The sequence below is a fragment of the Suncus etruscus genome, chromosome 1 (genome assembly GCF_024139225.1).
Source record: "Suncus etruscus isolate mSunEtr1 chromosome 1, mSunEtr1.pri.cur, whole genome shotgun sequence".
NCBI lineage: Eukaryota > Metazoa > Chordata > Mammalia > Eulipotyphla > Soricidae > Suncus > Suncus etruscus.
In genome coordinates, this window is record NC_064848.1 from 61,548,319 (window position 1) to 61,572,088 (window position 23,770).

The 23,770-nt window shown below is 39.6% G+C and overlaps 1 protein-coding gene across 1 annotated transcript in view; it reads left to right on the forward strand.

Moving 5' to 3' along the window:
• The window catches only part of LOC126008845 (phospholipid-transporting ATPase FetA-like), a 104,435-nt gene that overhangs the window by 77,973 nt on the left and 2,692 nt on the right, over window positions 1-23,770 (forward strand). The window contains exons 19-25 of the mRNA XM_049773126.1: window positions 4,015-4,179; window positions 15,995-16,106; window positions 17,540-17,645; window positions 18,198-18,333; window positions 18,868-19,051; window positions 21,020-21,243; window positions 23,056-23,139. Of these exons, the coding sequence (XP_049629083.1) occupies window positions 4,015-4,179; window positions 15,995-16,106; window positions 17,540-17,645; window positions 18,198-18,333; window positions 18,868-19,051; window positions 21,020-21,243; window positions 23,056-23,139 (1,011 nt within the window). The remainder of the gene's footprint in view (window positions 1-4,014; window positions 4,180-15,994; window positions 16,107-17,539; window positions 17,646-18,197; window positions 18,334-18,867; window positions 19,052-21,019; window positions 21,244-23,055; window positions 23,140-23,770) is intronic.

The window sequence follows — 23,770 nt, forward strand, 5'->3', positions numbered from 1 at the left end:
TGATTTCTTCCTGTTGGACATATCCCTTGATTAGTACATAGTGTCCATCTTTGTCCCTTACCACTTTTCTGAGTATAAAGTTGGTGTCATCAGATATTAGTATGGCCACACCAGCTTTTTTGAGGGTGTTGTTTGCTTGGATGATTTTCCTCTAGCCTTTGATTTATAGTCTATGTTTGTTCTGACTATTCAGATGTGTTTCTTGTAGGCAGCAGAAGGTTGGATTCATCTTTTTGACCCATTTTGCCACTCTGTGTCTTTTAATTGGTAAATTTAGTCCACTGACATTGAGGGAGATGATTGTCATAGGATTTAATGTCATTTTTGTAGATAAGTTTGCTGTGTTTGTTGGTCTCTCATCTTAGAGTAGACCTGTCAGTGTTTTTTAAGGCTGGGTTTTCATCTGTGAAGTTTCTGAGCTGTTGTTTATCCATGAAGCTTTGTATTCTTCCTTCAAACCTGAGCGTGAGTCAGGCTGGGTACAGTATACTCGGTGAGACATTCATTTCATTCAGTCTTGTCACAATATCCCACCACTGTCTTCTGGCCTTGAGAGTTTCTTGTGACATGTCTGCTGTAACTCTTAGGAATGCTCCTTTGAATGTAATTTCCCTTTTTGATCTTGCTGCTTTCAGTATTCTATCTCTATCTGTGGGATTTGTCATTGTAACGAGGATGTGTCTTGGGGTGTTTTTCTTTGGGTCTCTTTTAGCTGGTACTCTTCGGGCATGCAGGATTTGATTGCATGTAGTCTTTAACTCTGGGAGTATCTCTTTGATGATGTCTTTGACAGTTGATTCTTCCTGGAGATCTCCTACCTGGATCTCTGGGACTCCAATGATTCTTATGTTGTTTCTGTTGAGTTTATCAAAGACTTCTATTTTCATCTGTTCACATTCCTTGAGTACTTTTTCCATTGCCTGTTCATTTGTCTTAAGGTTCTTTTCCAATTTCTTCTGCTGTGTTGAGTTTTTCATCACATCTTTCAGTACACCTATTCTCTCCTCAGCTGCTGTTACCCTGCTGGCAAGGTCATCCATTGAGGTTTTCAGTTGAGCTATCATGTTTTTCTGATCTGTTATTTCAGTTTGGAGTTTTCTGATTTCTGTCTTTGTGTTATGTTCAGATCGATCTATGCTTTCTTTGAGTTCTACAAACATCTTCCATATTGCTATTTTAAGTTCCTTATCTGAGAGGTTAATCAGGTGGTTGGAATTTATTAGGTTATCCGAGCTTTCATTTTCATTCTCTGTGCATGGTGTTTGCCTGCGAGGTTTCCCCATTGTCAAGCTTGTAGTGTGGTTTTTCCTGCGTGTTGTGGTGGGGTTCATTGGTTAGAAAGAGTGTGAGGCCACAAAGCAAAGTGGAGCAGCCGCGCTCTTCTGCTACCTCTAGTTGACAGTTTTTTGGGGGTGCGCTCACTAGACCTCTGAGGAGACCTTCAGGTATTCAGAAACACAGACAGGCACAGGAGAAGTTTGCCTTGAAGTCCTCAGTGCCAACTTTGCCAGCTTTTGAATCAAAAAGTTGAGTGACCCATGATCTCAGATAGTGATGAGATACTTTCATGTCTGTGGAAGTATTTATGATAGTAATAGAAATGGCTCTAAATTTCCTGCTATGAAGATGGATTAAAAGGTTGGACCACAGGGCCCGGAGAGATAGCACAGCGGCATTTGCCTTGCAAGCAACCGATCCAGGACCAAAGGTGGTTGGTTCGAATCCCGGTGTCCCATATGGTCCCCCGTGCCTGCCAGGAGCTATTTCTGAGCAGACAGCCAGGAGTAACCCCTGAGCACCGCCGGGTGTGGCCCAAAAACCAAAAAAAAAAAAAAAAAAAAAAAGGTTGGTCCACATATGTGCTTTGTATTAGGAACCAACCCCAAATTTGATCCCTGGAACTTCATGGTCCACAGAGCACTAAAGTGTGGCCTAAAACACAAATAGCAACAACGAAGAATAATTCTCTTTATGATTTCCATCTTAATCATAACAACACACTAAGCATCAAGGCAAAAAAAAAAAAAAAAAAAAAAGCAGGCCCCAAATCTTCAACCACCTAACAATACCACTCATTATCAAAGGGTCACTTGTGGCAGTTTTGCCACCACCCAGTTTCAATGATGAGCAGAATGACACTCAACAAGGACCTTAGACCCATCCTAAGAGTGGGACCTCACTTATTGAAATCAGTGCTTCTTTAAGGCACCTAGGATCAAAGACATGCCCAAACAATATATATCTTCAATGCTGTGACAAGATAAAAGTCTGAGAATATCAGGAATAAGTTCATTTGCTCTCCTAACTACAACAATGCCATGTAGACCTTGACTTTCATTCTGCTGATGGATAGTTTTCTAGTCAAAGCAGTTTACTTAACTCTTTCCTTGGTTTCTATGGCCACTCCCACCTATCATGGGCTAACTCACTTTATGCAGACACATAAACAATATTACCTTCTCCTCCCCATTGATTATCACATAGATTTGTAGTTGAACAGCTCTTGAGATGACTGATTTTTCAATCACCAATAGATATCATCAAACTGGCTTAACTCTAAGAAAAGTGAGTTTTCATCTGAGGGTTCACCTAACAATAAATTCATTGCAATAAGCCAAGTCAGTAAATAAACTATATCTTCTTAGGTGACACAACAGACTACCAAAGAATCTAACAGCATTAAGTATGAGTATGAAGATTAAAAAACATTATGAGGGGCCGGAGAGGTGCCATGAAGGTAAGGCATTTGCCTTGCATGCAGAAGGATGGTGGTTCAAATCCTGGCATCCGATATGGTCTCCCAAGCCTGCCAGGAGCAATTTCTGAGCATAGAGCCAGGAGTAACCCCTGAGCACTGCCAGATGTGACCCTAAAAAAAACAAAACAAAGCAAAACAAAACAAAAGCATTATGAACTCTGGAGAATGCCCAGCCAGTTTGATTTCCAATCACCCCACAAATACTGTTCCTCCTCTCCTGGAATAGCCTGGAGAAACCCTTGAGCACAACTGGGTGTACCCTAAAACCAAAAATAAAGGTGCTACCTCACACAGTATTTTGACAATTGCCTCATTAATACTGCCAGTTCCAGTTGAACCAACCAATTACATAATATATGTGCTCATTTGTTTATTTAAGTATATTTGAAATGCCCATTGAATATCTGATGAAAAAAGCCAGGAAGAAAACAAAATAAATATATGTTTGTAAAAATTATCCTTCCTTTGATTATTTTTATAATAGCTTATTCTTTTTTAATTATTTCTTAATTACACATGTTTTATCTTACTACAGACATCATTATCCTATCTGCAAGGGAGTTTACTTATTTTATTTATTTATTTATTTATTGGTTTTGGGGTCACACCTGGCAGTGCTCAGGGGTTACTCCTGGCTCTGTGCTCAGAAATCACTCCTGGCAGGCACAGGAGATCATATTCCCATTTACATTGCCATGATTTGAAACCCCATCTGTTTTGGATCGGCTGCTTGCAAGGCAAACACCCTACCACTATGCTATCTCTCCGACCCTGTGAGGGATTTTAAAAGAAAATAATTTTAATTTTAAAAGAAAAATCTAGAAGACTTCATTTTTCTTTCCAGGGTCACATAGCACTTATGTATTAAAACTAGAAACTAGAACCTTCTATCTCTCATGAGTACTTGCAAGGGTTGGGAAGGGTGGGGCATTGGTGGTGAGAATGTTGCACTGTGAAGGGGTTGTTCTGTTTATGACTGAAACCCAACTACAAACATGCTTGTAATCATGGTGCTTAAATAAAGATTAAAAAAATAAATTAGTTCATAAAAGTAAAAAAGAAGAGTACTTTCAGACTTATCTCTTGCTATGCTGGCCCACTCTTGGACATTTTGCTGAGAAAGCTCAATACTTGCTGGTTGACTAGCTAGTAGCAACTCATCTCCCCAATTCTATGGTCTATAGAACTGGATTTGTGCAGTCCTTATCTCAGCCCTGACAATCCCTGTTTACTGGATGCACACACTTGTCTTTCAGAATTTTGCCAATGAAGGCCTTCGCACCCTCATGGTAGCCTACCGAGAATTGGATGATTTCTTCTTTGAGACCTGGAGCAAGAAATACGATAATGCTTACCTATGTGTGGATAATCGAGAAGGTGAAATAGCATGTGTCTATGAAGAGATCGAAAAAGAATTGATGGTTAGTGTGAGAAATTCAGGAACATACTAAAGACAGTATTAGAGTAATCAGTCATTAACTGAACAAGAACATAAAGAATGGCTTCCAGAAGATCAAGAAACTCTTGTTAGATACTAAAAACTAAACTAATTTAGATATACCTAGGGTCTTTGAAATCTAAAAATAATGATAAAAGATAACTAGTTATAAATTTTATTCTGATAAAAATATTTTAAATAAGGTAAAATAAAATAAAGGTACAATTTTTTTTTATTATTCTGGCAATGTTTCTTATCTCAAAGCTGCTCACAGAATATACATAGTCCACAGAAATCAGGATTTGAATAACATGCAGATTATATAATTTAGATCCGGAGAGATAGCACAGCAGTAGGGTGTTTGCCTTGCATGCAGCCAAATGGCAGTTCAAATCCTGACATCCCAAATGGTCCCCCAAGCTTGCCAGAAATGATTTCTGAGTGCAGAGGCAGGATTAACTCCTGAGTGCCACCAGGTGTAACCCAAAAACAAAAAAACAAACAAACAAACAAAAAAAGATTGGAGCCAGAGAGATAGCATGGAAGTAAGGCATTTGCCTTGCATGCAGAAGGAAGGTGGTTCGAATTCCTGCATCCCAGGAAATCGCAGGAGCGATTTCTGAGCATTGAGCCAGGAGTAACCCCTGAGCGATGCCAGGTGTGACCCAAAAACAAAAACAAAAAGAAAAGATTATATAATTTAGACCATTTGATAGAATTATTAAGTCAAAAATATTTCCTTATTAGGTCAACAATCACTTAAGAGCCACCTTAACTGTTTAAGCCCTGAGAAGGTAGCAGTAGACAAAATGGACAAGAAAATAGTTAGAAGGTGAAAATGTAATAGGAAAAAATTAAGCTACAGAATGGGTGTGTGTGTGTATGTGTGTGTGTGTGTGTGTGTGTGTTTGTGTGTGTGTTGGGAAGAGAAGTATATAGTAGTTATTTTAAATTGATAGCATAGTCCTCACTGGGAAGGAGACATCTGAACAAAGAATTCTAAAGAAGGGGCCCGGAGAGATAGCACAGCGGTGTTTGCCTTGCAAGCAGCCGATCCAGGACCAAAGGTGGTTGGTTTGAATCCCGGTGTCCCATATGATCCCCTGTGCCTGCCAGGAGCTATTTCTGAGCAGACAGCCAGGAGTAACCCCTGAGCACCGCCGGGTGTGGCCCCCCCCCCATAAAAAAAGAATTCTAAAGAAAATGACAATTCACATAGATCCCTGGGTACTGACTTTCCAGGCAGAGTGAATAGCAAACTTACAGGCCCCTAAACAGGTAAGAAGTAGGACTGGATTGTTAGTTGAACAGCAGTGTGTATCTTCTATGGTTGATACAATGTGAGTGAGGAAGAAAGAATAAAAGGGGCTGAGACAGCGAAATTGTAGAGGATCTTCATATACCTGAGAGCCTCACAATAGAGTCTCTTCATGAAATCTGAGTGAGTATTGAAAACTTCCAACTGCCGGAGAGTTCATCCAGAAAAGTAGCAAGGTTGCTTTGTAAATGACAATTCTGGATGCATGTTGAGATTACACTACAGATAAACAAATAAATGCAGGATAGAAAGAAGGTAGTTGCAGTTCTATAGGTGACAGTGACTTAAAACAAATAGAGGTAAGTTGAAGTGATGAGGAATCATAAAATTCTGTATGTTCTTTAAATTTTTGTTTTATTTTAGGCACCAGTAGGTAGCAAGAACATCTGTTTCTCTCCAACACTGTCCTAGAATCCCTGTTCCAACTCCCATATTTTATTCCTCCTTAACCCCCCTTCTGTGGTAAGCTTCCTCTACTAAAGACCAGTTCTCAGTTTCTGTTGTCTTTGGCATCTGTTATTTCCTTATTATATTTCTTTATATTCTGACATGAGGGGGATCATTCTGTATCTATCCCTTTCTGACTTCATTCAGTAGGATGCTCTACAGATCCATCCATGAGGAGCAAATTGTATGATTTTTACTTTTCTTGTTGCCAAGTAGTATTCCATTATGTGTTTGTGCATGCATGCATCATAGTTTCTTTATCTGTCATCTATTCTTGGACAATTGAGTCATTTACAGATTTTGGCAATTATGAATAAACAGTACTGTACTGAATTTGGGAGTGCATTGTATTTTCTGAATATAGTTTTGGGGACTTTGGGATTGAATGCCAAAAAGTGGAGTTGTGAATCATAAGAAAGCTAAATTCCTAGTTTTTTGAGGAGTGCCCATATTGTTTACCATAGTCAAGAACATTTAACTATGGTTCTGGAGCAATAGCACAGTGGTAGGGCATTTCCTCTGCATGAGGCTGACCCAGGTTCAAATCCTCAGCACCACATATCTTTCAACCCTGAGCACTTCCAAAGGTAATCCCTGAGTTCAGAGTCAGGAATTAAGCCCTGATCATTGCCAGGTACTGGTCCCTTCCCTCCAAAAAAAAGGGTTGGACCAGTTGACATTGCCACCCACCACCAGAGATTAAAGGTTCCTTCTGTCCCAACATCTAAACCAACACTGATTGTTTTGTTTTGTTTTTGTAATGTGTGCAAGTCACACTGGTGTGAAATGATATCTCATTGTTTTAATTTACATTTCTTTGATTATCAGTGATGCAGAGCACTTTTTCATGTCTAGGTCTTCTTTAAAGAAATTTATATTCACCTCTTCTCCCACTTTTTGATTAGGCTTGGGACTTTTTTGTGAAGTTCTAACAATGTTTTATATATTTTGGATATTAATCCTTTGTTAGATGAGTAGTGGACAAGTATTTCTCTTACTCTATGTTATTTCTTCTACTCTTTTTATTCTGGTTATTTCTTTTGTGGTGCAGATGCTTCTGAGTTTTATATAATACCATTTTTTTAAATTAGCTTCTGCTTGTTTGGCCATGACAAGCACTAAAGATACTTTTAGATTCAATGTCATAAAGTGTTTTACATGTTTTCTCAATATAATTTATAGATTTGGATATGATATTGAGGTCTCTAATAGTAATTTTGATTTAACTTCTATGCATGTATAAGAAAAGCTACTGAATTCATTTTTGGCATGTGACTGACCAGATTTTCTTGTTTCACTTAATACTTTTTGTGCTCTTTGTGAAGGTTAACTGTCCATGTACCTGATGTCTGGTTTCTGGACTCACAACTTAGTCCATTGATCTCAGAGTCAATTTGGGTTTTTTTGTTTGTTTGTTTGTTTGTTTTGGTTTGGTTTTTGGGTCACACCCGGCAGTGCCCAGGGGTTACTCCTGGCTCTACACTCAGAAGTCGCCCGTGGCAGGCTCGGGGGACCGTATGCGATGCCGGGATTCAAACCACTGTCCTTCTGCATGTGAGGCAAACACCCTACTCCAGCTCCTCAGAGTCAGTTCTTTTTTTTTTTTTTTTGGTTTTTGGTTTTTGGTTTTTGGGGCACACCCGGCGATGCTCAGGGGTTACTCCTGGCTGTCTGCTCAGAAATAGCTCCTGGCAGGCACGGGGGACCATATGGGACACCGGGATTTGAACCAACCACCTTTGGTCCTGGATCGGCTGCTTGCAAGGCAAACACCGCTGTGCTATCTCTCCGGGGCCCTCAGAGTCAGTTCTTAATCCATTACCACACTGTTATGATTACTGTAGCTTTATATTATAATTTAAGGTTGGGAAAAGAGAAACCTATTTTATTTTCCCATAGGATTGCTTTGGCCATTCTGAGATTTTTCTTATGCAATATAAATTTCAACAGCATTTGATTTATGTCTTTTTTTATGGGGTATAATTTTTTTATTGTAAGAATTTATGGGGCCGGGAAGGTGGCGCTACAGGTTAGGTGTCTGCCTTGCAAGCGGATGGACTGCAGTTCGATCCCCCGGTGTCCCATATGGTCCTCCCAAGCCAGGGGTGATTTCTGAGCACATAGCCAGGAGTAACCCCTGAGCGTCAAACGGGTGTGGCCCAAAAACCAAAAAAAAAAAAAAAAGAATTTATTCAAGAGACAAAATTGATTAACATAATGAGGTAAGCTAACATAACATAATATAGTGACATAACATAACATATAATATAATTGATATAATAATAATACATGTAAGTCAAAGAAAGTTTCTGATTAAAAACATATTTTTTCCATAATGGCTTACATATCTTTCACAGTAGTGTTTTTGGTACATATTAACATTGAATCAGGGGAATACCCATCACCAACTATGTCCTCCCCCCATTCCAGTTCCCTTTCTACAACCCATATAACCCACCATCACCCCCCGGGCTACTAGAGTAGGTGGACCCCTCTTTGTCTGGCTTACTACTAGTGATCTCATATCTGTTTGGTCCTGGAACCCTCGTTTCCCCTTCTATTTAAGAGGCAGAGCTAGAAAAATCAAGGCATGTGGTTTTGTTTGAAGGCAAGAAAAGCAATAGAATGGGGTCAAATAAAAACCACATGGTTACCTCCTCTATAGGAAAGGAATGCGGACATATAGGGTGCTGTGGACAAAACTGAAAAGTGTAAACACCTATATAGATAGACCTCACTAACATAATGGTCAGTACTCGAGACACGAAACCTATACATACCCAAAAGCTGATCTATTAAATGTTTCCTTTCCTTACAAGTAAATACTTAGTACTCAGTGCACCTCTTGCATTCCACACCCCTATACATTAATATACACCTAAGCTAACTTCTATATGTTTATATGTGTGTAGGAGCACACAGAGACAGGAATTCTTCTTAAGGGACAAACCTAAACCACAAACAACTCATACCTATACCCTATGTAACCCCTCCCATATACTATCCCCTCTCCCTCCTCCAGAAATCCTATTATCCCTTCACCCCTCAATCCCACCCCCGATATCCCCACCACACTCTTACTCTTCACCCTCAGCTCTTAATCCACTAGGCACCAAGAAAGACCTCCTACCACAGTGAGACAGTACCCACTACCCAAGTGAAGAGACACCCACTCCAGCTCTCACCTCGTTCCCGGCAAGAAAATAAAACCAACACCCTGACATACTCATGAAGTGTGGCCCTCCTAATCACCTCTCCCTAATGTGGACTGTGGCTTGATACCAGAATTAGCTCCAAAGAACCCCCACTGCAAGAACTCTACCCAAGACCTCCCTGCCTAAACCCCACACCTCACAAGGAAATCTCAAAAGACAAGGGGGAACCCTATTCTTTCATCGTAAGTATAGACCTATATAACACTACCTCTTATCCTGTTTCTCCCCAAATGTAAAGTGATCTCCTGTATCACTTTCCCCTCCTTTTCTCTGTTTTATTTGTCTTTTCTTTTTTATTCTTGTTAGATTATTTTGTTTGTTTTGCCTTATTTTAGTTTTTTTATTGGATTTGATTTGTTTTTGCTTCTTTTGGGTCACTCCTGGCAGTGCTCGGAGGGTGCTCCTGGTTCTATGCTTGGAGAACATCCCTGGAGGGCACCGGGGACCATTTGGGATGCCAGGTTCTGAGCCACTTGATTTATGTCTTTTAAAAAATCATGGCTATTTTTTCTGCATTAATATGTTAAATACTTTGAATAATATTTTGATAATATTAATCTTGCCTGCCCCTAAATAGGGATGTTTCCATTTAGTATTTTTAACGCTTCTATTGAATCAACATGAGACAGTTTTTAAAGGAGTTCCATTCATACAATATTCCAACACCCATTCCCTCATCAGTGTTTATTTCTTGCCAATTTCCTTAGTTTTCCTCCTGTTACTCTTGCAACCTGCCTCTATAACAGACATTTTTCTTCTCTTTCTCTCTCCTGTCTCTCTTTCCTATTTCCTTATTGTCACTGTAGTTTGTATATTATTACTATCATGCATGTCAATTTACCTCCTTTCAGCACCCTGTTCTTGTCAAGAGTGATCATTTGGGCCTGGAGAGATAGCACAGCGGCATTTGCCTTGCAAGCAGCCAATCCAGGACCAAAGGTGGTTGGTTTGAATCCCAGTGTCCCATATGGTCCCCCGTGCCTGCCAGGAGCTATTTCTGAGCAGACAGCCAGGAGTAACCCCTGAGCACCGCCAGGTGTGACCCAAAAAAAAAAAAAAAAAGAGTGATCATTTATTACTATTGTCACAGTGATTCCTTCTCTGTCCTAACTGTACTTTGCCCCCCCATTTCTATTGTCATGGAGTATTACTCTGTGATCATTCTATGTCTTTCCCTCTCCCTCTGATTAATTTCACTCAGTATGATACTCTCCATGTCTATCCATGAATAAGCAAATTTCATGATTTCACTTTTCCTAACATCAGCATAGTATTCCATGTTGTAGATGTACCATAGTTTCTTTATCCACTCAATTATTCTCAGGTACTTGGGTTGTTTTCAGATTCTATCTATTGTGAAAAGTGTTGCAATGATTATAGGATGGCAGATGCCTTTTCTATATTGTGTTTTTGGGCCCCTAGAATATATATTCCCAGGAGTGGCATTAGCAGGTCATATGGGAGCTCAATTTCTAGATTTTTGAGGATTATTTATATTGTTTTTCCAAAAGGTTGATATTCTCCCAGCAGTAAATAAGAGTCCCTTTCTTCCCATATTCATACCAGCACTGCAATAGTGTTGTCCTTTTATGATGTGTGCCAGTCTCTGTGGTATGAGATGATATCTTATTGTTGTTTTGATTTGCACCCCTCTGATTATTAGTGACATAAAACATTTTTCATGTGCCTTGGACTATCTTGGACTGTATTTTTTCTTAGAGTAAATTTTTATTAAACTCTTCTGCCCTTTTTGATGAGGCTGGATGATATCTTTCTTGTTAAGCTTTACCAGTGCCTTATCTATCTTAGATATTAACTCCTTATCATGGGGTTAATGGGTATTGGACGAATAGTTTCTCCCTTTAGCAGTCAATCTTTGCATCCTGGTCATTATTTCCTTTGTGGTGCAGACATCCTTTTTATTTTTTAATTATTTTATTTAAAGAAAATGCAACACATAGTTGACATAACTTATCATTAATATATTTGTTTCAAGATAAGGGTTAGCAAAGTTATTGAAAAAAAGAAAATAGGGGCCGGGCGGTGGCGCTGGAGGTGAGGTGCCTGCCTTGCCTGCGCTAGCCTAGGACGGACCTCGGTTCGATCCCCCGGCGTCCCATATAGTCCCCCAAGAAGCCAGGAGCAACTTCTGAGCGCATAGCCAGGAGTAACCCCTGAGCGTCACAGGGTGTGGCCCAAAAACCAAAAAAAAAAAAAAAAAAAAAAAAAAAAAAAAAAAAAAAAAGAAAAAAAGAAAATAGGGGCCGGGCGGTGGCGCTAAAGGTAAGGTGCCTGCCTTACCTGCGCTAGCCTAGGACGGACCGCGGTTCGATCCCCCGGCATCCCATATGGTCCCCCAAGCCAGGAGCGACTTCTGAGCGCATAGCCAGGAGTAACCCCTGAGCGTCACTGGGTGTGGCCCAAAAACCAAAAAAAAAAAAAAAAAAAAAAAAAAAAAAAAAAAAAAAAAAAAAAAGAAAAAAAGAAAATAGATATAATGTAAAAGAGAAGAAAAAAGAACGAAGAAGTTCAGTAGCAATAATATTTGTGAAAATTATTGTATCACCAGTAAAGTCATTAATACAATAACAGAGGCTTAGTAAGCTCTTTTTATTAAAAATAATCAGAGATAAAAATAGCAATAAAAAAGGTATAGGTGTGTGTGGCAATTATTGTTGTTTGCATAGACACAGTAAACTATCAGGAAAATAGAAAGAAAAAATCTTTGGCCTAAAAACAGGGAGACCTTGCCCATGAAGTATCCTGGCATAAGACCAACTACAGGCTCCAGGCATACTAACCCCAAAGTCTTTCTCTGTGGTCCCAATAGAAGCTCTTCCCAATCACAGTTGTTGCTGTCAGGTTCTGTAGTTAGAGATCTTGGTTTCTGTATAGATCCTATGTCGAAGTCAGGGTGATGCAGAGAGTCTTCTGGTTTTATCCCACCATTAGGTAGCAATGCAGAGAACTCTTCCCTGAAAGCAAGTTGTTGCGGTTATCAAGTCATCAGAATGTCATATGAACCCGCTCTGGAGTAAGTCAATGCCAAGCAGCAGTAGAGCCTTCCCTGGTAGAAGTCTGATTCCTGGTGCTGGTGTAGAAAACTGTGCTGTTTTCGTAATGGGATCCAAGGTTCAGGGGTGAATGGTCAATGTCTGATCTTTTATTTTTCAATAAGTAATTACACTTTAATAAGAAATGATATAAGAATATCAAATTAATTGCACAAAATTAGATCAGTTTAAATGTGATGAGACAATAAATGAGGAATCAGTGATGAGGATATTTGACTTTAAAGTTGCTAATATAGCAAGGCATTATCAGCTTGCATCAAGTTTGATCTCTTATGTAATTAAGCTCTTTGCATCTTGAATCTTCTCATTTAAATAATATAAAACATACTAAGTACTATTATGAACAAATGTAATAAAATTGAATCATATTATTAACTTCCATTATCTCATAAAATGATCTGAGCCTCAAGTGTCAATACAAAGAACAATATCTGTGATAATGCTATGCAATGCCCCTTTCTTACAAATTTATATTTTCATGTAACTTATTATTTTTAAGTAATATCTTTAATTAAGTTTCATGACTACAAGCCTGATTGTATTTGGATTCCTGTCAGAAACAGAGCAACCCCCTTTACCAGTGCAACATTCCCACAACGAGTGCCCACATCTTTCTCCTCCCACACCCCTGCCTGTATTCGAGACAGGTATACTACTTCTCTCACTCATTAACATTGTCATGATAGTTGTTAGTGTAGTTATTTCTCTAACTGCACTCTTCACTCTTTGTGGTGAGCTTCATATCATGAGCCAGTCATTAAGGTGATTCCAGTAATGTGGCTCTATTAGAGATATAAGAAGGGATATTGGAGAAGTCCGTCTAGGTGCTGTAAGTATCTTTTTGGAAGAAGAAAAGGGAAAGAAGAAAAAAGAAGAGAAAAGTAACAAAACAAAATAAAACAAGACAAGATTAATACAAAACAAAACAAAAAACTAATAAGTAACAAAAAAGTAAAAAGAAAAGATTAATAAAGAAAAAGAAAGAATAAACCAAAAGCCAAAACTATCAGCTACAAAGAAAAAAATCAAAAAAACAAAAATGAAAGCAAAAACAAGAAAAGAGAAAAGAAAGAGAAAAAACAGACCAGCAACTTCTTAAAAAAAAGGTTGTGTTTCATATATATATGTGTATATATATATATATATATATATATATATATATATATATATATAGGCACAATAAACATCATTGGGGAAATTAGAACGGGAATTCCCTTGGCCTAAGAGATTCAGGGTTTCTTCGCCCTTGAAGCATACTGCCATGGGAACAACTACAGGCTCTGTACTCACACTTTTACGCACTTCAAGGTCTTTTTATGATTCCAGAATACTTTTCACTCAGGTGTGGGTGATGACATCCCACCTCTGTAGCTGAAGATCTTGCTATTTGCATAGGTCATAGGGTGAAGGCTAAGAGAGAGGGTTTATTTGTTTGCTTTTTTACCGTTCTAGAATTTCGGTTTCATCACTTTTGTTGTAATCAGTCTTCTGTGGTTAGTGGACTTGGTTTTTGCTCAGATCCTAGGTCAGAGCCTAGGCTATAGTCTTTCAGCATGGTTCCAGATGTTCTGTTCAGTTGCAGTTGTCAAAGTCAGACCTCTGGGATTAGAGATCTTGGTTTTTGTGCGAATCTGAAGCTGAGGCCTAGTCTAGGAACTTCCTCATTGGTCCCTTGCTAGGTTCTGTCCAGTACGTGTTTGTCAAGGTCAGTCTTCTGTAAATAGCAATTTTGGTTTTGCTTAGGGCAAAGGATGACATGTCTCACTATTGTATCATACTGCCAGATGGTGAGATAGGGCAGCCCTCTCCTAGCTCAAGTTGTTGCCATCTCCTCATGTCAGGATGTCATGGTATAACTGGTACAAGTTGGTGCCGGGACAGCATTCGGAATTTCCCTGGGCAGAGTCTGGTTCCTGGTGCTGTTGCTGGGACCTGTGTCAGTTTCAAGTCTAGGATCTGGGGTTCTTGGACAGTCACTGTCCGATCACATGGAGTCTAAGTTCACCATTTATTTTTAAAACAATTTTCTACTGGATTCAATGACAACAGAGAATTTAAAGTTGATCTTAAGAGTGCTTTATTGGGGCCGGGTGGTGGCGCTAAAGGTAAGGTGCCTGCCTTGCCTGCGCTAGCCTCCGACGGACCACGGTTCGATTCCCCCGGCGTCCCATATGGTCCCCCAAGCCAGGAGCGACTTCTGAGCGCATAGCCAGGAGTAACCCCTGAGCATCACCGGGTGTGGCCCAAAAACCAAAAAAAAAAAAAAGAGTGCTTTATTATGGGCCCGGAGAGATAGCACAGCGGTGTTTGCCTTGCAAGCAGCCGATCCAGGACCAAAGGTGGTTGGTTCGAATCCCGGTGTCCCATATGGTCCCCCGTGCCTGCCAGGAGCTATTTCTGAGCAGAGACAGCCAGGAGTAAGCCCTGAGCATCGCTGGGTGTGGCCCAAAAACCAAAAAAAAAAAAAAAGAAAAAAGAAAAAAAGAGTGCTTTATTAGTGGTCAGATTGGTGGTGAAGGGCATAGGGCATTTTGCCTTGCACGCGGCTGACCTAAGACAGACTGCAATTTGATCTCCCAGCATTCCATATGGTCCCCCAACCCAGGAGCAATTTCTGAGCACATAAGTAGGAGTAACCCCTGAGCATCACCGGATGTGGCCCAAAAACCAAAAAAAAAAAAAGTGCTTTATTAAATTTAGACTGAAACATGAACAATCTGCTAAATAAAGATTTAGTGATATCAAGTAGAAAAATTAAGGTATCTCAAGGTCACTGTTGTCCTTTCACAATTTCTTATGCAATTGATATTTCTATATTGCCCTTCCTAAGAACCAGCAGAAATCAATGAGTATTTGAATTTATGTCAATTCCTCAGACTTCATCTGTTAGCCCCATTCCTGTGGTTGGCAATGTGGGAGCATTGACAAAGAGAAAATTGAGTGTTATAGGTCCTTAAAGAGTACCAGTATGTAGAAAAAAATTAAATTCACCCAAGTTGTTGTAAAGTGAAATAAAAATGAGTGGAATATGAGGATCGCTTGCCTGGGTCTCAATTTTGGAGACCAATACCAGGAAGCATGTCATACAGAGAAAGGGCAAAGCAAAAAATAAGACAGTTTAAAATTAGCAATACTTTTTCTTCTATGATTTCTAATATTCTACTTCTAAATTTGATTTTAGTGTCTGATTTAATAGTCACTACTGCTGAGAAGCAGAATATGTTGAGTGTTATAGAATTGAGAACTTCAGATTGGTATGCCTGGAGCCCAGAATTGGTCTTATGCCAATAAATTCTGGGGTGAGGCCTTCTTATAATCAGGCCAAGGTTTTTTTTTTTTGTTTTCCCCATATTTTTCTGGGCCTATGCAAACAATGGTGATTGCCACTGTCACACCTTTACTATATTTTTTACTCTTATCCTTTAAGAAAAAAAAAACACAACAATTTACTAGACTTAAAAACAAATAACTGTAGTAGAATGCCTGTCTTGAATATAGGCAGGGGATGGGAAAGGGGGAGGGGGGAACGTTACTGGTGAAGGGGGTTGTTCTGTTTGTGACTGTAACCCAACTGTGATCATGTTACTTAAATTAAAAAAAAAAAATTTTTTTTAAAAAGAGGGAATTGAGAACTTCGTGCCAGGACAGAGCCAACTTATTAAAGAGATGCTTGTTGAGGTATGAATTGAGAGGTAACAATGCTGTGACTCGCTTCTTTCTACTAATTCATATTTCTGTTTAAAGCTACTAGGGGCTACAGCTATAGAAGATAAGCTACAGGATGGTGTACCTGAGACAATTGCTACCCTAAACAAAGCCAATATTAAAATATGGATTTTAACAGGAGATAAACAAGGTAAAAAGAAAGCTTATCTACTGATTGATTGATCTTCCCTATTCACCTTAGTCATTTCTTCTTTTTCTTTTTACCAAGCAATTTATTTGATAGACACTTATAATCTAGGTTTATGTAAATTTATGTAAGGTAGCACCATTCCCAGTCTTATATGTACTTTGATAAATATTCTTTATGCCATAAATATATATTGAACATTCAAGACATATATTAGTAAGATATGATCTATTCCTATCTATACATCTTTCTTTCCATCTCTACTTAATAATTATATACTTGACATACCCAAACAAACCATTTCCTATTCTAGGTACTCGGGGTTATTTCCCTATTTGAAGGTTTTTCTTCCTCTAAGCAGATATTACTATCCATCAAAGACTTCTTTCAAGATAGTACCTATAGCAATTGTTATTTCTTCCCTGAATATGGGTGGCATTTGTAGCAAATGCACTTAATTTTGTTATAGCCTAGGTATAAATACATTCCAAATTCAAAGTTTTTTTAAAGAAAAAGCTAAATGAAAATGTAAATTAAGGACTAAAACCTAAATATAAATCCGTATAAAGTCTAGTATAGTGGGCTGGGAATGTGGTTCAGTGGTAAAGCATATGCTTTCCTTGTGGATGAACTGGGTTTAATCCCCAACACCACAAAAAATTTAATAAGGGGGGCAGCACAATAGCATAATATGTAGGGCATTCGATTTGCACACAGCTGACCTGGGTTTGATCGCCAACATCCCATATAGTCCCTTGAGCCTACCAAGAGTAATTTCTGAGTGCAGAGAACAAAGAGAAATCCCTGAACACTGCTGGGTGTGGCACAAAAATAAAATATCTAGCATAGAAAAGGGCATGGTAGGGCCCGGAGAGATAGCACAGCGGTGTTTGCCTGGCAAGCAGCTGATCCAGGACCCAAGGTGGTTGGTTCGAATCCCGGTGTCCCATATGGTCCCCCGTGCCTGCCAGGAGCTATTTCTGAGCAGACAGCCAGGAGTAACCCCTGAGCACCGCCGGGTGTGGCCCAAAAAAAAAAAAAAAAGAAAAGAAAAGAAAAGAAAAGAAAAGAAAAGAAAAGAAAAGAAAAGGGCATGGTGATATTAAAGAAATATATATCCATTTTGATTGTCTGTAAAATAATTCAAACTGGAATTTTAGATACAAACTGAAATTACTTTGAGAAACTAAAAGGCTTTGTAAAGAAGTCTGTTAGAATGGCCTTAGTTATTGATGTTACATGTCTATATGAGTAAACATCTCCTTTGTCTTAATATTATCTCTATTGACTCATGCAAAATATACTTTTAACTTCATTTGAGGCAAATGGGGGAAAATGGATTCCACAGCCCACTATTAGAGCCTCTGTAAACTGTGAAGACCCAGCCCTGATGTGACTTGATGTAACCTGTATTCCCCACCCCCAACCCCTTGCAGAGACAACTGTGAACATCGCCCATGCTTGTAACATATTTGAGGATAAAATGGATGGGATATTCATCTTGGAAGGCAATGATTATGAGACTGTTAAACAAGAAATCAGGTATATGGGAGGATGGCCACAGCTACTCCTTGAATCTAAAATGTTCCCAGATCCATCTCTTTACCTGCTATAGATCCCACATTCCCAGAAAGAATAGAAAATCACTGGAGGATAAAAATTCCACTTTTTATTCAAAAAATTTTAAGGGAGGGACCAGAGCAATAACACAGTGGTTGGGCATTTGCCTTACAAGCAGTTGATCCAGAACGAACCTTGGTTCAATTCCTGGAGTCCCATATGGTCCCCCAAGCTAGGAGCAATTTCTGAGCGCATAGCCAGGAGTAACCCCTGAGCATCATGACAAATGTGGTCCAAAAAGGAAAAAAAAAATTGTTTTGTGGGAATCTTGTGGCACAAAGTTGGAGTGTAAGACAAGTGTAGAAAAGTGTGATATGGGGCCCCCAAGATAGGGTGAGTATTGAATGGCTGAGGCCCTCACTGGCCTTCACAGAGGCCCTATATTCATCATGTCCACTTTCCCTTTGAGACTCATTTCTCTTCCTAAGCTCCAGGACTATGGCTCACACTCTGACAATTACTTTCTGCTTTTAGATCTGCAAGGGTCCGGCTGAAAATTGAAACAAACCCAGAATTGAATGATCTCAGGATGAAACCCCATATATCTTTTAATCTGCCTGATGAGGTGCCCAAGGGAAAATACGGCCTGATCGTCAATGGCTGCAGTCTGGTGGGCAAAACAGAGCTAGAATTCTGTTCTCTTCTTCCCAGGAACTTTTTGCTAGGTCTAACCCACTTCTGTGAAATTACAACCCCTTACTCCATGACTCTCCCCATTCTCCCTCCCTTCAGGTACTTTTGCCTAACATACTTTTCCCAGTCTTCTCTAGGGATAATTAATAATAATATCTTCCTTATCTTAATGCTCCATAACTGATGTTCTCTGTCACTTAGGGGTAGGAAGAAAGTGAGCGGGACCAGTTCTTCCAAAAAAAAAGTGACTTGCCTTCTGGTCCTGTCAGCTGGTTTGATTCTGTGAGAGCCCATGATTATTTTCCCACTGGAAATTGGGTCATAAATGAGAATGCCTAGAACTGACATGACCTTCTTGGAGATGGAACCCCTTGGGAACACCTGAGCCTGACCTATATATATATATATATATATATTACCAGCACATGTGAAGGGAAGGGGTAGGACCATAGAAAGTTCTTTACTGAGAGTCTTTGGGGTAGCCTGAAGACCGGATGTATCCTGTCTGCAGGCCTATGCTCTAGAAGGGAACATGGAGCTGGAACTGCTGCAGGTGGCGTGCTTGTGCAAGGGTGTGATCTGCTGTCGGATGACACCCCACCAGAAGGCCCAGATGGTAGAGCTGGTGAAGAAGTATAAGAAGGTGGTGACACTGGCCATCGGGGATGGGGCCAATGATGTCAGCATGATCAAAGGCATGTGAGGGGTAGTAGGCTGTAGCCTCCAGTCATGAGCTTGCTCTTTCCTTCCTCTAAAATAGAATTGGATGGCACTGCTGGCTCTTGCTTCTGCATTTTATATGCATTATACATGTGTGTGAAGGGGGTGTGGTGCCCAAGAAATGTTCAGAAGACCTCAGGACTATGCCCAGTGATTCTCAGCCAACCAGGCCAGTAGTTCAAGCAAGGTCCCAAGGATACATTGATGCTCAGGCCTTATTGTGCCAGGGATTACCCAAGCCACTCTGGAGGTGCTTGGGAGCCTCCAGAATCATACCCAGAAATTTTGGGGGAATTATTTGGTGCCAGAAATGGAATAAGAATCAGCTACTGCAAGGCACGTGTCTCAAACCCTGAACTTTCTCCTATCCCCTCATTGTTCATTTCTGCTCCTCTGGACTTGCATTCCCATACATATATCAGCCCATATCCACAAGCATGCACACCCAGGAAAATTCCTTCATTGAACAATTTAGACATAGATTTACATATATTTCTCACAAGAACCCATTATATTTTTACAGAGCAAAAGATGAAACTACCATACTGTCTCGGAGATGGCATAAAACTCACAGAAAGTTTATCTGGGAAGGACTCTTAGTCTGTTCCTTTTTAGAAGTCTGTAGGACTGACCAATAGGTTTGCCATAGGAAACTCGCTGTTCAAAGATCTTCTCCTGGAGACAGTATTAGTTTTCCCTGATTCTCCTGGCTTGAAGAGAACAGCTGATTTATTGATGCAGGACAAACAGAAAGAAAGGGCAGAAACAGATTGCTTTTCACTTAAATTGAATGTCATCTGTCTTCAGCAATTTGTAGTTTTATGATATATGGTCTCTAGTTCAGAATTTCTCTGCTAGGGAGGAGGGCATAAGCTCCCCTGTGTGCTCCCAGGATTTCATCAGAGAAGTATATAAATAACTTTAGGAATTGAGTATGAGTCCAATGGTTGTTCAGGGCTTCCATAGGAAAGAAACATTCTCTGAAGGTCTGGAAGAGAGTTGAGAAACACTGCTCTACTCTACCTGTTTTCTTGTCCAGGCAATACTAACAGATAATTCAGCCTTGGCCTTATTACAAGCAAGTCTTTTAGCTTCTTTGTAAAATTTCTAGCATTTTAGTGGCTGAGGAGTTCTTAATGGTTTTAGTTATTCCACTACTCAGAAAATCCATTAATTTGGCTAACATTATAACATCATAGATTAAAGCTTCTATCTTTCATTAGCATAACCCTTGGTTTACCGAAAGAAAATTTACCTTAGTATTCCCAGGAAATTTGTTTTGTAATAAAGTGTGCATATTACTTATTCCTCCCAACAACTTCTGTTTCTAAGACAAAGTTAGGTAATTAAATATTGTGTTAGATTAGCAGCTATCCTGCATCTTTGATTTAAATGGCTTCAAGATGTTTATTAGCTCAGCATCTAAGTGTCTCAAACCCTGAACTCATACCTGAACCCTGAAAGCATACAGGGCTGTAGTAAGTGAAAAGACCGTCTAGGGCAGCTTTTAAATACTAATCATGCCAAACATTGCTGAATGACAGCATCAAAAAAAAAAAATTCAGGGGGCTTGGGAGAGTTGTAGCACATGCCCTAGATTCCATCCCTGGCACTGCATGATACCCTTAGTACCATCTGGAGTAACCTCTGAGTCCTAAAATGGGAGCAGTACTCCTCAGTACTGCTTGGTATGGCCAAAGGAACACAAAATAAAGTGAAGATGAAGAAGCTGCAATCTAACTTGCAGGGGAAGGACAACCCACTAAAGAGAAAAATGCCCTTATTAATTAAAAAACATTCTGAACTGGGCCTAGCTGTGATTTCCGGATGTGAAATGAGAGGTCTGTACAACATGAACTCAGCCTTCTTTTATATTTTTAAACTTTTCTGGGAATCCAGCAACCATGTTCTCTGGCTGAGAAGCTTCTGGCATTTCTTTTCAGCTGCCCACATTGGGGTTGGCATCTGTGGCCAGGAAGGAATGCAGGCCATGCTCAATAGTGATTTCGCCTTCGCCCAGTTCCACTATCTTCAGCGTCTCCTCTTAGTTCATGGCCGCTGGTCCTATATTCGCATGTGCAAGTTTCTCAGCTACTTCTTTTACAAAAACTTTGCCTTCACTGTGGTACACTTCTGGTATGCCTTCTACAGTGGGTTCTCTGCACAGGTAGGTCAACTGGGACTCTGGTCAACTGCATCTTCCCTTATAAGTCCCTCAACCCATCCCCATTTCAGACTTTTTCTTCTATAGCAACTAATGTATGACGCACAGCCATCTATCCCCAATGATGGCTAACCCAGGCTGAGATCATCTTTACACTTAACATCAAATTTCTAAACCCCCATTTTTCTGTTATGCCTTAGACTGGACACTGGCTCTTTTTTCTCTGGGAACGACTAGATGGTGTTCAGGGGCTATTTTTAGTTTTGTGCTCACAAGTGACTTCTGATGGTGCTCAGGGGTCCATATGCAGTGGCAGGGGTTGAACCAGGGTCAGCCATATGCAAGCAAGCACTTTACCTTCTGTACTATCTCTAGTTCCTTGGCATTGACACTTAAAACACTTCTTTAAAAATATTCTTGAGGGTCCGGCGAGGTGGCACTAGAGGTAAGGTGTCTGCCTAGCAAGCGCTAGCCAAGGAAGGACCGCGGTTCGATCCCCCGGCATCCCATATGGTCCCCCCAAGCCAGGGGCAATTTCTGAGCACTTAGCCAGGAGTAACCTCTAAGCATCAAACGGGTGTGGCCGAAAAACCAAAAATAAATAAATAAATAAAAATAAATATTCTTTGGCCAGAGAGATAGCACAGTGGTGTTTGCCTTGCAAGCAGCCAATCCAGGACCTAAGGTGGTTGGTTCGAATCCCGGGTCCCATATGGTCCCCTGTGCCCACCAGGAGCGATTTCTGAGCATAGAGCCAGGAGTAACTCCTGAGCGCTGCCGGGTGTGACCCCAAAACCAAAAAAGAAAGAAAAAAATTCTTGTCATTTTTCTGTCATTGAGACCTATAGTTTCTAAACATAAGTAATGGGAAAGTGGGTGGAATTCTTGATCTGCAGACATTTTTAGTATATGAAAATAATACTATGAATATTATATGCCCTATATATTATATATATTATACATATAAGCCCTATATATTATATTCCCTGATATATGAAAAGAATAATAATCTTTATGGAATTGCCTAACTTCAGAGGGACTCTGTCTTTCCATACAAACTGGTTATGATGTTCTGTAGCCAAACTACTTGGAGACACACTTTCTTTTACTTTTCTCCCTACCTCAATACATACATCCCAAACATACACTATTGCCCTCTGGTAATTAATTCCACATCTGGACATGAAATCTCTCACAATATAAGTGACATCACGGTTTTGATATTTTAAAGGGTCTTTTTTCTTTCTTATGAGAAGTTTTTTCTAGTATTTTCTCTAAGGTTCCCAAGAGAAACAACTTCATTTCTCTTTGAGGATCCTTATGCTTTCTTTCACTGAACCCCAATGAAAGAACAGAATCAGTAGGTGCATATACATTTCTCACCTAGCAAAGCCATTCTGGAGTGTAGTTGTATGTGTTGCTGCTGACCTCTTGTGGCCAGTATAGAAAGAAATTCTCTAGCGCCTTGGATCTTTTGTCAATGTTAAAAAGTGTCTGGTGCTATCAGAGATAAATAAAATAAATAAATATAAATCAGAAAAATAAAGGAGAAATGGAAGATTATATGCATGATAGGGTTGTTCCAAATCAGACTTTGAGGAGTATCACAAATAAGCTTGATGTGGCCTTACCCTAGGCCTGGTACCCAGTCTCTAGAATAGAAACAAGGAAAGATCAGCCATCTTAGATTTCTAACCTCCATATCCTGCTTTACGTTTGTTTGTGTGGTGGTAGATAGGGTGGAGGGAGAAGAAAGAGGGAGGTGGGATTCTGAAGAGGAGCACACTCTAAGATATATTCTTGGTGTTATTTCAGGCAGTTTATGATACCTGGTTTATCGCTTTTTACAACCTGGTGTACACATCCCTTCCTATCCTTGGCTTGAGCCTGTTTGATAAGGTAAGACCACAGCAAATCTTTTAGCCAGGACTTGAAGCCACTGGGCCCCTGACGAGTATTTGTAAATATTAGGAGGATTTCAAGAGCTGAGCTCTACAAAATCAAATGTTAATGGAATAATTTCTAGACCAAGGAAGGATGATATAGAGTAGCATGGGATATCACCTATTCTCTCCACAGAGTATAATCATTAGTTTCATAAATCCAAATTTTCTTGTGTCAATTTTATCTTTGTAGAAAGAAATATAAAAAATGTGCTATACAACAGGAGAAATGATCCACACAACTGAGTTGCAGAAGTGGGAGGACTAAAAAGGAGGGATAGATAATATGGTTCTTGTGAAAAAAAAAATACGGTTCTTGTGAGAGGGAGATGGGGGACCATCAGGATGAGTATAATGTTGGAATTATATGCATGGAAAATTATCTTTAACCTACTGTAATAACAGAACCCAATCAATTTTAAAAAAACGTTTCTAGGCAGTAAGAATTCGGAAGAAAAAAAAACGTTTCTAATAAAAAAAAGAAAGAAAATTGTGCTATATAGTAAAGTGAGTGAGGAAAAAACAGTGAAAGGAAATAGAGTTATTATGAAAGAACTACATAAAGCAAGAAGGAACCCATATAGAGA